A 16283-nucleotide genomic window follows, 5' to 3' on the forward strand; every position below is an offset into this window, starting at 1 on the left:
CCTGTTTTTAGGTACTTAGGTGTACTTTATTTCACCAAAATAATTTTGATTTCTGGGATTGAATGACATCAGAAGAGTTTTCACCCACACTGGACTGTTTCTGCTGCCTTTTTTCCTCTCTCCCAAAAGTCTTGCTGGTAGTCTCTCCACCTGATCTATCCATCCATAGGCTTTTCTGGACGTATCTCCTGTCCTCTCTTGGTAACCTCCTGGTTCTGAGCACTCAGAACAGTCAACCTTGCAGGCTGAGCCAGGAGTAGGTGTGAGGAATTCTTCTCCCCAGCTTCCCCATTGCTTAGTCAGAGTTCTCTATCTTTTCCATTGTTGTAGCTTTCCTGCTTTTCATTTCTGCTGTAGCAGCCCCGTTTGATTTATTCCACAGTAACACATTACAAATAAACGTATTAGGCATGTGCTTTATTAAGAAAACAATTCAATTCCTGGACTCCTGTGGACTTGTTTGAAAATCAAAACCCTGCGAAGTGTGTTCTAATTATGCTGAGGGGTTTTGCCATCGTGTGTCATGCATCAAAAAAGAATTAAAAAGAAATCCAAGAATGCATAAGCTAGAATTCACCATCCAGCTGTCACTAAGCATTTTAATAATGATTTTTTTCAGTGTTCTTCCTTTAAAAAAACTTTTTAAAAACTTGATGGTTACACCTCATCTGTCTTCTCGTAGCAATCCTCACATCCTCCTAGCAAAAAATACCCAGGAATCCTAAATCCAATAAAACACAAGTAATTCCTCCTGTCTTGAGCAGCAACATTTATTCTCTTCAGAAAATTGCTCCAGAGCTTTAAAAACAAACAAACAAAAAAAAAGCAGAGAAGGTCAATTTTGATGGTTGAAATCTAATTTCTATCCTTTGAGTGAAAACCAAGAATTTTTCCCATTTGCTGGATAAGAAATTCAGGCTATCAGTGAGCACGTTCAGTCCTGTGCACATGAATGGGATTGGTGTGGAGTGAGCAGGCAGGAATTTATCTTGAGGACATGCTGTTGGGTAAAGAGTTACATTGCTTTTTTTTTTTGTTAGTCTGATAGTTTTCAAATCAAACTTTTCATCAGATTTTAATTATAAGAAAGAATTTAAACCTTCTGCTTTGAAATAGGGACTTCACAGGAGAGAAACATTTCTGGTGTGATGTTAGCATTGTCATCTTCTCCTGTCTCAGTCTGGCAGCCTCGTGGCTCTTCTATTGTTGAGTGTGCTTTTCCAGCTCTTCTTCTTGCTTGTCTTGCTTTGATACACTTATTCTCTTCACAGCTTAAAACAAAAGCATAAAACAGCTCACAGAAGCAGCTGATGAAGTTCTTTTTCTTAGATTTACTCTTCCCTGCAGGCTGTCACTGAGAGGTGCTTAAGCCCTGACGGAAGGTAGGGAGCATTATTACAGATGAGCCATTGTGGCTTAGTAGCAGTAGGTGTCATCGAATGCTTCCAGTCATCCTTTTCTGTCTTTGTACAGCAGGACATCGAGTGGTCCAATTAACAGCTCTGTAAGTAAGGTTGGTACACATTATACTTTCCTCTTGTATGTTGCTTTTCTCAGGGAATACTGCCCAGTCAGAGCTGCCACTGCATCTCTGCAGGAGTAGGAAATAGGTTCATGGTGCCCACCTACAAGCAGAGGCAGCAGAGGTGGGATTGCTCTGGATTAGACCCGCATCACTGTGCTGTTACTTCACGGCTGGACGCTGCTGAGCTTGCACACAATTGTTGCTGCAATTCTTACGGTTATAAGCAATAGGTGAAAAGGCATCATCTGATGTTCTTCCAGTCATGTGCCAGATGGTCACTGTGTGCGAGCTGTTTAACCACAAGTGACTTCTGTTGTGCACCATGTGTTTTGCTTAGTCTCTTTATGCACATCTTTCCCAAGACCATCGAAATACATAAATAGGGCAAGATATTAAATTAAAATTAGGCTTTTTTCAGTGTGCACTTGCAATAATTAATAGATTTGCACCAAACAAGGTAATTATCAAAACATGTTATATTTTACACATAGTAAATGGCTTTTTTCTAACCTGGGGAAGCAGGCAGCTGCATGTGTGTATGAAGTGTCAAGAAGCTCTATACTGGGGAAGTCCCCTGGAAAGTGGATCTGCTGGAAACGTGGATCCAGCTGATCCCAGCTGAGTATATGTAACTCATCTGTGAGGCGGAAGACTCATGCTCGAAGTGCTTGTGGTTCTCATTGCATCTCTGGCCAGCTGTCATGGTACTTTTTTTTGTCACTATTCAAGCCGAATGTCAGAGGCAAAAGGATTTGGGAATGGGGGACCTGCTGCCATTGTTGCTGTGACACTTTGTAGCTCTTACCATTCAAGCAAATGTTCCTGTTCAATCCATTCGTGTGACTTTTATATAAATTAGAAACCTAGTTCATTTCAAAAACAATGTTATACACCATACTCTCAATGAAAACAGTAATTGTTGCTGAAGTACCAACTGCTTTTAAAACACTATTAAGCAGAGGTGTGCTCTAAGGAAGCAAGGTTTCTACTCTTCAAACAGTGCAAGTGTTCTGGGAGAATGGTACAGCAGAAAGCACTTGTTTGCTGGTGCAGCACTCTTCACTTTTGCCTATTCTTCTGCTATGAGGAGTACTGGTGCAGGCCTTGTTAGATCCCATGCATTCCTGTGCATTCATCATCTCATAGGTGCTGTCAATGCCAACATCGCTGGAGTACAAACTAACCTATGTGTGGATGTGCTGAATGCACAAACAGCTTTTTTTTTCTGTTTGAACACTAACTTGATTCTCTCTTTCCTTCCAGATGTCCACACAGAAGCAGTTCAAGCAGCCCTTGCTAAACATAAAGAAAGGAAAATGGCAGTCCCCATGCCCTCAAAACGACGTTCATTGGTGGTGCAAACATCAATGGATGCCTATACACCTCCAGGTGAACATTTTTGTTTGTGTATTTTATGAAAAAGTTTTAGACACTTCTTTTTGTTGCTATGAACTAATAGCATATTTCCACAGATAGTAATAACAATACTGTCCAAAACACAGTGAGCATAACATTGAGGTGTATTTCAAGAGGAGAAGAGGAAAAGTCAACGGAGGCGCTTTCTATGACTGCTTTTCCCTTGGTGTTACCTGAACTAACATCGTTTTGAACTTAAGAGACACTAAATATGGCAAACTTGTAATGCAATACGTGATTAACATATCTTCCATGTTTCTGGTTTATTCCTTAACAGTTCCCTTTACCATTTGTTGTACCACCTTTCTTTGAATTTACTACATAGCCAGAATCAGCTGGGGCTCAATTTCTTACTGATGGTTGGGCTTTTTACAGACTCTGGAGTGAGCTTGGGCAAGTGTTCTCTATTGTTAACATGCAGTTGGAGATCTGCAGAAGATCTCAAGTTGCATGATAAAGGAAGAAACTTTATTTTCGTAGGATAATACATGAGCCATGGTGTCAGTGTGGGAAAGCTCTCAGTGCACAGTTCACAACTGACATTAGTTTCAGGATTTGCAGTATTACAGTCTTTTCTTATTGTATTTGCCTGCCTTCACAAGTTTTTCTTAATGGCAGTTTTCTTTGGATTTGTGACATGAATGTGCCTTATTTCTAGTTCAAACAAATAAAAGCATGGTAAGTAACAGGCTATTTTTAATTATTAGATACTTCTTCTGGATCAGAAGATGAAGGCTCTGTGCAGGGCGACTCCCAGGGAACTCCTACCTCGAGTCAGGGGAGTATAAACATGGAACATTGGATCAGTCAAGCAATCCATGGCTCTACCACGTCAACCACTTCCTCTTCCTCGACACAAAGTGGAGGCAGTGGTGCTGCACACAGACTAGCTGATGTTATGGCTCAAACACATATAGGTTAGTATACCGATGTTTTCAGTATCTTCTGAAGTTTAGTGTGAATTTTGTGAAGTTGTGAAGTTTAAAGTTTAATGTGAATTTTGTCGCTCACAGACAGCTGATGCTGCCATCTGAAGCCTTACAAAAGTCTTTCTTACGCTTTTTCTTCTTTCCTTTCTTTTTTTTCCTTTCAATTTACATCTTTAATATGAAAATCTATTCCTATGTTCTTAATTTTGAAAAGAAAGCAATTAAGATTTAGGGGTAAATTTCTGCTATGACTGGCATGGTTTTCTTATTGGCTCCCAAATATCTTAAATATGCATTCACATGAATTTCATTACTTAGCACTAAAGTAAGGAAAATTAATGCATGAAGCATTAGAGATTGCTTGCATATGAGATTTTCCTACATCTTCAATAGTTTGATTACAGAGCTTGAGTGATTTTTGGTAATTCTCTGTTAAGAATATATCTTGTTAATGGAATCTGGAATACTTGGGCTGGAATAACTAACTGTTATAACCCTTGAGGAGGATTATTACATGTCTTTAGAAAAGGGAACTGGTATTATTATTGATAGCTTATCTGTATCCTTTGGAAAGATCGTATGAAGTTTAGACTTTATTTTCATGATGAGCCTGAAGTTCACAGATATTAACTGTTTCTGGGCATTGAGCTATTGCCATCAGTCATCATTTGAACAAGGTGGTATTAGATTAGCCATATGGAAAGCAGGGCTCTTTCTCCCTTGGTTCTCCAGTAACTGCTGTTATTCATGTGAAGCATCTGCTTTGGGTGCATTCTTGCTCTGGCTGTTTATTGGGCTCTCTCACTAAAAAGCTGGTGAACTCTATATCGGTACAGATCAAGCAACCTGGGTACCCTTCTGTTGCACATACGAAATGCAATTTTTTATTTGAGTGTTCCTCAGCTGATCATTCTTTTTCAAGTATATGTAATGAGATACATAAAAACACCTGAAATGTTCCTGATTTTATATGCTGTCAGTATAGCTTGATGTAACACCTATATTTTCAGATGAGTAATCCTCTCACCATGATGTGGAATTGCTGAATTGCAGACAGAGGAAGAAATTGTATTGTATTTTTAAATTCTTGCTAAATGAATAGCTAAGAACCTTGTTACAGAAATACATGCACTCCTGGACGCATTAATCATTGCATTTGGTTATTTTCTCTGACTTCATCTTAAAATGCTAGAGGAAATTATAGTGTACAGAATTAAATTTATCCGAACTCCTAAAAGGTTACTCACACACTGGGTCTTAATATGTCTTTAAATATAGCTTCTTTAGAGTGTGACATTTCAGTAATTTTAAATCTAGCGCAGTAAGTCTTCTCTCATAATCACTGAGTTTGTGGTAAATAATACAGCATTTTTAGAACTAAATTAAGTTGTCAGTATTTTCTGAAAGAGGCAAAATACTACTTTTACTTTTTTTTTTCCTTTTTTGTTAACTGGAAACATCTCTCAATTGAAGGAAATAGATAAACTTACCTCAGTGTATGTATACTTTTATTCGGATGATAAGATACATCAAATGGCATCACCAGTAGGACAGTAGTTGTGATGTATGAATGTAAAGGTCATTTGGATACAAAATATAACTGATATTTGCCTACAGCTTCAGACCGTGATCTTAAGGTTGCCGTCAATCTTTGTTGCTAAGATCACTGGAATAAGTAACAGAAGCTGCACAGATGATAATTGAGGTATATTCCCATGGCTTGATGTCTTTTTGTCCGGGGAGTTGTTCTCCAGCAACAGATCAGCTTACACAAGAGAAAATGTCTGTAAATATGTAAAGATATGTGGCCATGCTCTGAACATGCTAATTTTGATAAGTACAAATTTAAGGGACAATAGGAAAACCCTTTAAGGGTAAGCAAGAAGAGCCCTCCATTCTGATTTCCAGAGTGCAGTGCAGATTGAAAAGTTTTTTCTGGTTCAAGGGCTGTGATGTAGTCCTGAGAATAGGTTTGAATCGAAGCTCTGCTACGATGTAATCAAAGTTCATCTTTGTGAATCATTTAGATAATTTGCATAAGATATTGTATGTGTTCTGTGTTATCCTGCTTGTTTCATTTTGTAGCTTCTGCTACTCTGTTGTGATCAAAGGTCCAATATAGGATGTATTCTCTTTGAATACTTATCCTCACCTTTAAGATACTCAAGTGTCTGTGCTAGACTAAATGGAGAATCTCTAACTTGGCATAGATTTCAAAATTGTGTTGAGTAACTCTTGAACTTAGAGTGTTTGCTCTGAAAAATATTTAATCCTCATTACCTCTTTGAGTCAGTGCTTTATGTGTTTATAAGGTCTGTAAATTTTCCTTTTTCTTAATTTTTTGAACCTAGTAAAAATCAAGGTCAGAAAACACATCCCAGAGCTCAGAAAGTTTGTGTAGTGATAATCACACAGTGCTTACTTGTGATTATAAATTTATATAGATTGAAGTGTTGAATATCTCACTTTAAACTTTTGATCTTTTTAGGTACTCTTAGCGTTTCCTTTATATGTTTCTGTTTGAAAATCAAAGATCTCAATGCAAATTAAAGGCTATATAAGCTTCTGTTAAAACTAATATAAAAACATGTGCCATAAGGCATGAAAGATAGATCTTTGGCAACCTTGAAATCCTTATGTGATCTGAGGAGTATCAACTTACAATACAAAAGACTAGTTTAAAATAGCCTCTGTCACCTGGATGTTATTAATACAGGCAGAAGTCAGCTGATGTATAGTACAGTACGACTATACAAGTACAGCACTGTAGGGATGTTCTTTGAATTCCTGGAGACTCCAAATTCATGGTGCTTTCTGTGCTTCCAGTGTTTCATTGGAAATATTACTCTACCTTTCTGCTTCTCCTTGATCATGGGATTCAGTCAGTATATACCCTCTGTCCCTACATTTCTCATTTTCAAGAAATGGCTTAGATTGCATGACTCTAGTGGCAGAAATGAAGAGTCTTAACTGGAAACTGTGTTCAGTCTGTGATCTTCTACAGCAGGAATAGTGGAGTAGATAGGGAGAAGATGTGCAAGAATCTGTGTGTTTCATGGAGAAACTTCTTTGAAGTCATGCAGTTGTTGTGGTTTTCTACTTTTTCATCAGCAGAAATATCAGGATGACTATTCTTAAGTAAACCTGAAACTTTACTTCTTGTTACCTGACATAAGACCAAGCATTTTTATCCAGATTGTGTTGTCTAAGCCTGCATTGACTGTTCTACACAAAAAGAATACATTTCACATAAAGTAATAATTAACATTTTCTTTAGAAGTCGTTCAGACCAAATTTTTGTCTGTGTGACTTTCATCGCTCCAAGCCTGACTCTGAGAAGGGAACGACTGAAGATTTGTAAATGTAATGGATGAAACCTACAGCTGTAGATATTGCTATGATAAGACATCTGTTTAGCAGATCCTACACAGAAAGAAGGCAAGACAAGCCTTATTGTTCCTCTTCTGTAAGATAAGGATTCTTCTTAATAGAAATGTAGGTAGCAGATGTACCTCCTGTGCTAAAACCCCATTCTTTGGCCAGCCAGTGGTGACCATGTAGGGAACAGAACTTATTTGGGGTACTCTCAAGTGCCAAAGGTGCTTCTTCAAAAGGAAGCCTTTTTACAAAAGAACAGGAGTCTTCTTTCTCATTTTATTTCACCCTGCTAGTGCCACATGTTACAAAGAAATATTTGATTTCATTTGTATAGATCTAAAGGGAAAACATCTCTGCTCTGTGTTGCTACAAGTCATGTGTCTTCTCTCCTGTGCATTAAAGAAATCTTACCAACATTAAAGCCTGAAAGGAGATACTTCAACTCAAATTCAGTTTGCCTTGTAAACTCTCAAAGATGGAAATGTTTTGCTGGAGAGATGTAAACAATTATAGCTAATAAAAAACAGTTTCTCATGTTTCTAATAGCTGACTAAGTACAATTCTTTTCTTAGTCACGTTCCTCTCTCAATTTTGCATAGCAAAAGAGCATTATAAGTAGAAGATAAAAAGATAAACATCAGCATTTTTTAATTGACTTATTTATTGGGTAATTCAATAGCAATCTATAAAACACTGCCACTTAGCAAGAAAGGGCAAAAATTGTGCTGAGTCTGAAACACTGGATAAATGACAAGACGTCTAAAATGAAGACATTATTCAAATGATTACCAGTATAAGCTTCATGGTCCAAGCTATTATACTTCAGATGGTCACTTATAACACAATATACAGTCATTCTTTCAGTAAAATGCTAAGAGTGGATGTGAACAGAATCAAAAGGCTCAAATGGACACGTGTAGGGTGCAAAATATTTTGAGTGGCAGAGTAAAACATCTCATATTTTCTTCGACCACTTGCAGCAGTTTGTGATATTTATGAATATGAACATTAAATAACAAATATAGACATTAATATCATTTTGATTTTTTGTGATGATTGTCAAATTTAAAAACATATCATTTTAATTTTTCACGATGATATTTTGTCAAATTCTGCATTCAAATCTGACATATGCAAAAATAGACATCTAATATAGCATCAGTATGCTGTATTTATAGCCATGAAGGCTGTTCTTCTCTGCTGATGGTGCGTGAATTTGTGATTGAATGCACAAGAGTTACAATGACCCAAAGTTCAAGACCCATGGAAATGCTTGATAGTTACATTTCAGATAAGAGTTCTTTGTTGTGGAAGTTGGTGTTACAGTAGGTTTATGGCATCATAATGCTTATAGATGATATTTACTAAAAAATGCGTCTGGAATGTAGTATGTAATTTTTCCAGAGTTTTTGTATGTTAAAGGCTCATTCCCTATTATAAAATGGAGAGCATTTCTCTTCACTTCATTGGCAGCAATATGAAGACTTATCTTGTTTTGTATCTCAGAGGCTGCTGGGGATCATTTATGTCAATAAAGAGAGAAGTTGTTTGCTCAGGGTATTAATCTCCATCTACCCAATGCTGATAAAAACATGGAAAGAATTATTAGACAAAGGGTAAAAATAGTACACAATACGTAGGTAATAGACCCTGAGACCCGAAAACATGCGAAAACAAACTGTGATTGCATGCTGAGCTATCAGGCTATGAAAGAGAAAGATTAGCTCTGTGGAATTGTTTAGGAGCGCTGGAATGAGTCAGATCAAATTGTGTTTGCCTTCTGGAAGGCAAGCCTTTGTTGTGCGGAAGAATTGAAATAGCTCTATCTAAAAATAGTAGACAAGCAAGTGTCCATGCAGAATGTAAAGTTCATGTTTCTTTCCACTTTATTTCTTTCCCCTAGATCCCAACCCTGCTGTGGTTGTATTGGCTTTTCTTTTTTTTCTTAACAAACCAGTGATTTCCTTTCTTAAGCAAAATTGACATATACAAAATACGTAGGCTATAAAAGCAGTCAGCATTGGCACTTGCAAGTGACTGACAACGTGCCATATTGCTTTTATTTTGAAAAACTAATGCAATAATCTGTGAGGAGTATATTTTTCTGGGTCTTTTTCTATTGGAAGCTGTCCATAAAATTGAACTTAGTATAAAACTAAATGTTGGTATAGAACCAACAACTTAATTATATCTTTTTTTTTTTTAGCTTATTGCTTGCATGCTTGCAGATATATGGCCCTTGTTTTAATCATAGGAAACTTGATATATTAAAATTATGATATACCTCATAGTTGAATACATTCATTTTGTACATTAACTTCAGTGCCTGTTTGAATGTTGAAAATCAAAAATAACAAATGCTCTTTCCTCTCCCTTTTGTTTTTCTGCCTTTCAACACTAGAGGTACATGGTTAAACCTTTTAACTTGTTTTTCACAGAAAATCATTCTGCCCCTCCAGATGTTACCACTTACACTTCAGAACACTCGATACAAGTAGAAAGACCACAAGGATCAACAGCACGGGTGGCACCAAAGTATGGAAATGCTGAACTTATGGAAACCGGTGATGGTATGTCATAAATTGAAATTGCTTTCTTTTTGGCTACTGTAATCTTCAAAAGTTAGTGAATGTGTCTGCTCCCTGTTTCTTCTGGACAATTGTGACATAAAGACACGTAAAAAGTTACAGCATCTTTGGAGTCCAAAAATAAACTGATATACATGAAGCTGACATAGAGAAATATTTCTTAATCAGCAGGGCTGATTCCCTGTAGAAATTGCTTGGCAAATGAAAGCAGCAGATCTCTCTAGATCTGCTTTTCTGCTCTTATCATGATGTGTGGCTACAGCTGGGCTGTTTTTTAAAGGGCCAAGAATATGACATAATAGGATGGCTACATCTTAAAAAGTGTCCTATTTGAAGTTTCATTTTCTGAGTGAATTTTTTTTTTGAAAAACAGTTATTTGTAAACCCTTTCTTATTTACTACTCCTCTTTTCTAAAACATATTAAACCATATCTCAGTGAAGTGTGGAATTGTTGACCAAATGTATCACATCTAAACATAGCAGCTTCAGCTATAAAAGCCACTTGGTAGAAAAGTCATAGCCAGCCTTACAGAAGGGTGGGAACTTGAAATTTGTGCAGTGGAGTGACGGAAAGCTATTAGTTCAGGATCAGGTGACGTGAATGTTACAGAGGTTTTGCACTCTAGCACAGAAAGGGGGAGATGATTGGTGGGATTATGTTATAAAAACACCCATTGCCCCATGCTGCTGTTCATGATTGTATTTTTCAAAGTGATGTATGGACAAGCATGCTGCCCTCGGAGATTGCTGGCTGATGGAATTGGCTGTAGGGACTTTGGGGGAATACAGGATCATGTTGAAATAATACAAAGATGTTGGTCATGTTGAAGATGGATACTGGACAGATGTTCACTGCGGTGTAAAGAGCGACCAAGAGTAATGATGAGGCAAAGCCTATGAGCCACACTCCTTGCAGAGCTGCTTTCTGCTGAAATACTCTTGTCAGTCAATGCTGGTGTAACCAGTAATCATGGGGAGAGCCAGTGCCCATCTTCTTACCTCCTAGAAGAGTTCTCTGAAGTTACCAGCATTCACTGTACAGAGTGTTTTTCACTGTGCTTCTCTCTCCTGGTCTGTGTGCTTTTCCCCTCTAACTTTGCAAGCTCACCCTAATGTTATTGTATTGTTTTTATTTATACTGGACATCATTATTCCTTTATGCTGAAATGATCTTAATGTCTTAATGTTGAACACTTAACTTGAGTTGCAGTCACGAGATGGCATGAAACTGTAGTTGTGGCTTTGCAGTCCTAGCCCTTTTCTTACCCCACTTAACCTCTGGTGGTGTTCAGCGTAGCGATCGACTGATGTCTCCATTGATCCCTGTCCTGCAGGAGTACCAGTGAGCAGCAGAGTGTCAGCAAAGATTCAGCAGCTGGTCAATACACTAAAACGGCCCAAACGACCACCATTACGAGAGTTCTTTGTAGATGACTTTGAGGAATTGTTAGAAGGTAAAATGACTGTTTTTCAAAAGGTTTGGGGATCTCTTATTAAAACTCTGTAAAATGTTTGTCTCGCACATTGACTTCCTAGAAAGCTAAGTAAGCCTTCCCTGTACTGGCAAGCACCAAGAAGTGTTGATATTCAGTGGAATCTGCTTGTAGTGAGCTTGGATATAGTACAGTAGAATCAAAAGTCTCTGTTGTTTGCTTGTGGTTCTGCTTGCCATGTAACTGCAGAGGAGAGCAGGAGAAAGCTTTGCTCTGAGGGTGTTCAGCTGTGTATTATGGCCATTTCTTTTAAACACCAGTGTGAGAAAACCTGTCAGTGCAGGAGCATGTGAAATGTTTTACACATCCTTTGTGTAACAGAGGAGCATAAAACAAAAAGAGCAAACTGTAAGATAGAAACAAGGATAAAGTCAATAAATGGAAATTTGTTTTTAAGCAGGCCAATGCTTTGAGAATTAAGATTTGTCATGATATGGTGATTCAAATAGTCTCTGTAGCAGGTTATGAGAAAGTTCTAGCAAAGCCTGACTTAAATCGATGTGTTACTGATGACTTACTGGAGTACAATTTTTCAGTAATTCTACAGTACATGTTATTATTGAGTTTTTGACAGGAAAAAGTATTCTCTGTCTCTCTTTAGGAATGAAAGAAAGCACATGCATTCCTAAGGTGTATCAGTTGCTTGATCTCTACTGAAGTTAAATGTTTTTCTGTTTTATTTCTCTGTTACTTCTCAAGACCTTCTAACGTCATTATTTTCAGGAAATTTTGCAAAGGTAACTTATTCTCTTGGTTACACAGGTGTACACAAGGTATAGAATTTACATGGTAACTGTATATCTTTTCATAATCATAAGTTCAACAGCCAGATCCAAACCAGCCAAAGCCAGAAGGAGCTCAGATGTTGGCTATGCGTGGGGAACAATTAGGTGTGGTTACAAATTGGCCACCTTCTCTGGAAGCAGCTTTGCAGCGATGGGGGACCATCTCACCGAAAGCTCCTTGCCTAACCACTATGGATACAAATGGAAAACCACTGTATATTCTCACTTACGGTGAGCATTCTTTGACTTCCTTGTGCTTTTATGTATAGCACGTAGTGTCTGCATCTATAGTAAATAAGTAAATGTATAATGAAAAAAGCACTCAAATTATGCATCTTTTCCATATCTGAGTAGGGTAAAAAAAGTTCTCAAGCTGTTCATGTCCAAGTATGAGTTTCTGAGATGTTATGAATTATTATACAAAGAGGAGCTGATACATCCATAGGATCAAAGATTGGAAATTAAAACCAGTTTTTAAATAGAAGTGTATACTAGGGCAGATTTCCCTGAAGATTAAGGTCTAAATCCATTGCCCTTGGATATTTCCAAGTTTTGTTTTGAAAAAGCAGAACCTGGTATAAAAAATTTACCAGCTCTCTGAAGAAGTTAAAATAGGATTTTTTTTTCCTGTGTTCTACAGCTATTTCAGTGAGTGTAATATGAATTATTTCTTGTGGACATAGTTGTTAAGCTAGCAAACATACTCCCTTGAAGTAGATTTGCCAAAACTTATTTCAGTGTGATCTTTGGAATATTGATGTACTTCAGTGTGTTCTTCATAACAATCTATTGTACCAAGAAAGGCCAAATGGAAATAAGCACAAGGTTATCTTTGTCAAATCGCTCCTAATTTTGAGAAGTTAAGGATACTTTTGGGAGATATTCAAAGGGATTATTATGAATAACCATGAAACTTTGAGAGCAAGCCAGAACACTTCTGTCTGTTATCGGTATGGATATAAAAATGAGTTTGCTTTTTGTTATTTCTGTCTTCTCAGGGACCTAGAGAATATATTAATAACAAATATTCTGTGCAGAGAATATTTTTACATACTGTGACATAGAGGTATTGTTCAGAGCTGAATGCTCCTTCCCATTCAGGATTTAGATTGAGTGATGGTCCTTGGCTGAAAAGAAGTTTGGGATTGCAAATACAGTTAAAGGCTTTTAAAGCATGCCAGAACTTTAGGAACTTAAGGTCATGCATGAAACATTTTCCCTCAGGTACCTCAAAGTTAAGAAGTTACTTCAGTTAGGGGGCACACGATTCACCACTGATCAATGGTTTTTTTCCTTACGGGCATTTACTTGGAAATAGAGAAGAACTTCTAAGTTTGCAATTATATGTTTGCAGAAGAGCTATTCATATCATCTACTGAATGCCCTAAATAAGTTTGACAGGACTGGAAATGAAGATATTAGAGAATCAGACCATTTCTGAATGTGGGATTCTGTCCAGAGTCAGAGCATATGTCCTACTTCTGCTGAAGGGCAGTAAGCTGAATAGATCAACCTGAAGAGCTCCTCCAAAGGGCTCGTGAAGCCTCCTAGCTTCTTTCTCTTTCCTAAGCTATCTCCTCCTGAGCATCTCTTCTGAGCTGTCTAAATCCTCAGACAAAATAGACAAAAGCTTTTTTTCATTACTGTCATTTAGCTGTGCTTATTTTTTCTGTTGCCTTTTAATAGTTCCCAAGGTTAAAAAAAAAAAAAAAGAAAAAAAAAGACTTTTTCTTTTTTTTTAATAGATAAAAGAAATGAGAAATCATAGAAGATAGAGTGAATTATCTGCTAGCTGGATTTCAAGCTGACATTCTTTTTCTTTCCTTTTGGCATAACACATCATGACTTTCTTTACTAATTTTCTTAATTTACAGCTGCCTTTGTAAGATCATTATTATTACAGATTTGTCATTTTGTGACTTTATGAATGATTTTGCTGTAATAATGCCACGTTTTGGTTCTGTACTATTTTCTAGCAATTGTGGCATCTTAAGAAGTTGAACATTAAAAGAAATTAAGCTTTGATCTCAGTAAAGAACTCACAAGCATAATTTTTTATCCCTGTGAATTGTACCACTGGCCCTGTGGTAATAAACTTTTGAAAGAGGAGTCTACCCACAATCCTACCGTGTGGTATTAATATGGCTTTGCATGCATTTCTTTTTATCAGATGACCAAAAGTTTAAAATACCAACACCAAAACCATCCAGTAGCCTCTGAGTTCATATCTCACCATTTGTTTTGTGTTCTTTGCCAATTAATGGAAACAGCATTACAGGGTTTTTCACATATTCACAATTTTGATAAATACTCAAGATTTTGAAGAATAATTACAAGTTTTGAGAGGTTTGCTCTTGGCATGTTACACCCACTTATTCATTACCATTACTCTTTACTGCTCTGCTTCAATGTCCTCTCCTATCCTCTTCCATGTCTGCATGGAAGCTCTTATTCATCCTTCAACTTTCTGAGCAGGAGTAGGATTCTGCACGATTTCTTTTCTTCCCTTCTCCTTTTATATAAAGCATCTTTTCCTATTTCTTGTGAAGGGATCCCAGGTTTACTTGCCTATTCTAGACCTCTTTCCTTCTCTCCAGTCTGAGTTCAGGGATGTCTCTGTGACACATTTGTAGCTGTCAGCTAAATCACATCATGGCTGAGCAAGAGTATTTATTCCCATCACACCCCACCAAGCATTTTCAACTCCTCCTTTCTTGATCAACATAGATAATATTGCTCTCCTGCCTGTTCCTTGTGCTGTACCCCCAGTATCATAAATGACCCGGGTGTTTCTTCAGTTTTGTGCAGCCATTCAGTGTCTAAACATTGCAAGTCATTTTTCACAAAGACAGTGAGTTTAAAGAAGTTATTCTTCCAGCTCTAGGCTGAAATAATCTCTGCCTTCCATTTCTCTGTAGGAATTTATGTAATTTTTAATTCCTTGTATCTCCTATGAGATGATTTTTCACCATATTTTCCTAACTTATGTCTTCTATAGCATGTTTGGATTGTAGATAGAAGTTAATGGCTGCACTTCTTCCAGACTTCATATTTAAAAGCAAATTTTTTAAATGATTTGCTTAAATTCTTGAAATTATTTGCAGTGTCCCAGTTGTAATTGTTACTCAGTGTACTCAGAGCTCATAAACTCTTTCTAGTGAATGAAACACTATGAATAATTACTTATTTCTCAAATATTTTGTTCCTCTGGGAACTTGGTTACGCGGAGAGTATCTTAGTTAAGTTATTCTCAGTCCCTTTGTAAATCAAATCACTGAATATGTATAAACTGAAATGTCTGAGATAAGGGAGGGAAATATGTCTTTATAAGGCTGTATGCATATCTGAACTCTGACTAGAAACCTAATATATGCTTTGAGGAAAAGGAGGGCAATTTCTTACTTAAAGTTAATCAGAGCAGTCAGGCAGCCGATCTTGGTATTGTTGGTATTAAAAATGAAACATTTAGTGATTTCTTAGAAGAGAAACATGAATAAAGGACAATTAAATCCTATCTACTACTTATGCTATAACAGCTACTTTTCTGACTGTAGAATGATTATTCTGAGAAGGATCAGAATGCCTGGGTAAAAAGCAAAAAGCCAAAAGCAATTGGGGAATAAGCAAGTTTTGAATTCTTTTATTGTAACTATATCTGATTCAGAAAACCTCATTGCCTTCATGTAATGCTTTCTTTAAAATATTTTGATGCCGAAGTCATGCAGTCTTAGCAATGGTGTTACACCTTCTAGTGGGGGTATCTTGAAGTGGTTGAAACACAACAAGAGACCGAAAATATCCATCCGTGAGCTGTGCTGCAGCTGGTGTGCAAACCCCAGCCACCTGTGTCCTCTTGTGGCCAGGATCTCTAGGTCAGGAATTCCACAGTTACCAGGAGGAGAAAGGGAGCTCTGCTCCTAGCCAAGTAGCTACGTAACCAGATTGTCCTTATCTCTGAAATGACTCATTGGTTCCAGAGGTGAGAGTAGTAAGAGACAGCTCCTTATCAGTCAATGATACGATTGTTTAGTGCTTTAACACTTCTGTTCTTTGACAAAGAAAATAACTTAAAAAAAGTCTGTATTACAAAATCGTGATTTTTACTGGAATATCAACCACTATAAAAGCAGTATTACCTCTATTCTGAGTGTGCCTTGGGCTTTTATTC

General features: G+C 37.2%; 1 protein-coding gene across 7 annotated transcripts in view; it reads left to right on the top strand.

The window, feature by feature from the left end:
• The window catches only part of DIP2C (disco interacting protein 2 homolog C), a 291284-nt gene that overhangs the window by 179731 nt on the left and 95270 nt on the right, over window positions 1-16283 (top strand). For 6 of the 7 annotated variants that reach the window (XM_042888242.1, XM_042888244.1, XM_042888245.1 and 3 more), the window contains 5 exons: window positions 2789-2914; window positions 3649-3858; window positions 9687-9818; window positions 11172-11291; window positions 12149-12346. In XM_042888242.1, the coding sequence (XP_042744176.1) occupies window positions 2789-2914; window positions 3649-3858; window positions 9687-9818; window positions 11172-11291; window positions 12149-12346 (786 nt within the window). The remainder of the gene's footprint in view (window positions 1-2788; window positions 2915-3648; window positions 3859-9686; window positions 9819-11171; window positions 11292-12148; window positions 12347-16283) is intronic. The other variant, XM_042888243.1, reaches the window with a different exon arrangement.

The sequence above is a fragment of the Lagopus leucura genome, unplaced genomic scaffold (genome assembly GCF_019238085.1).
Source record: "Lagopus leucura isolate 7727_CA_CO unplaced genomic scaffold, USGS_WTPT01 Super-Scaffold_100157, whole genome shotgun sequence".
NCBI lineage: Eukaryota > Metazoa > Chordata > Aves > Galliformes > Phasianidae > Lagopus > Lagopus leucura.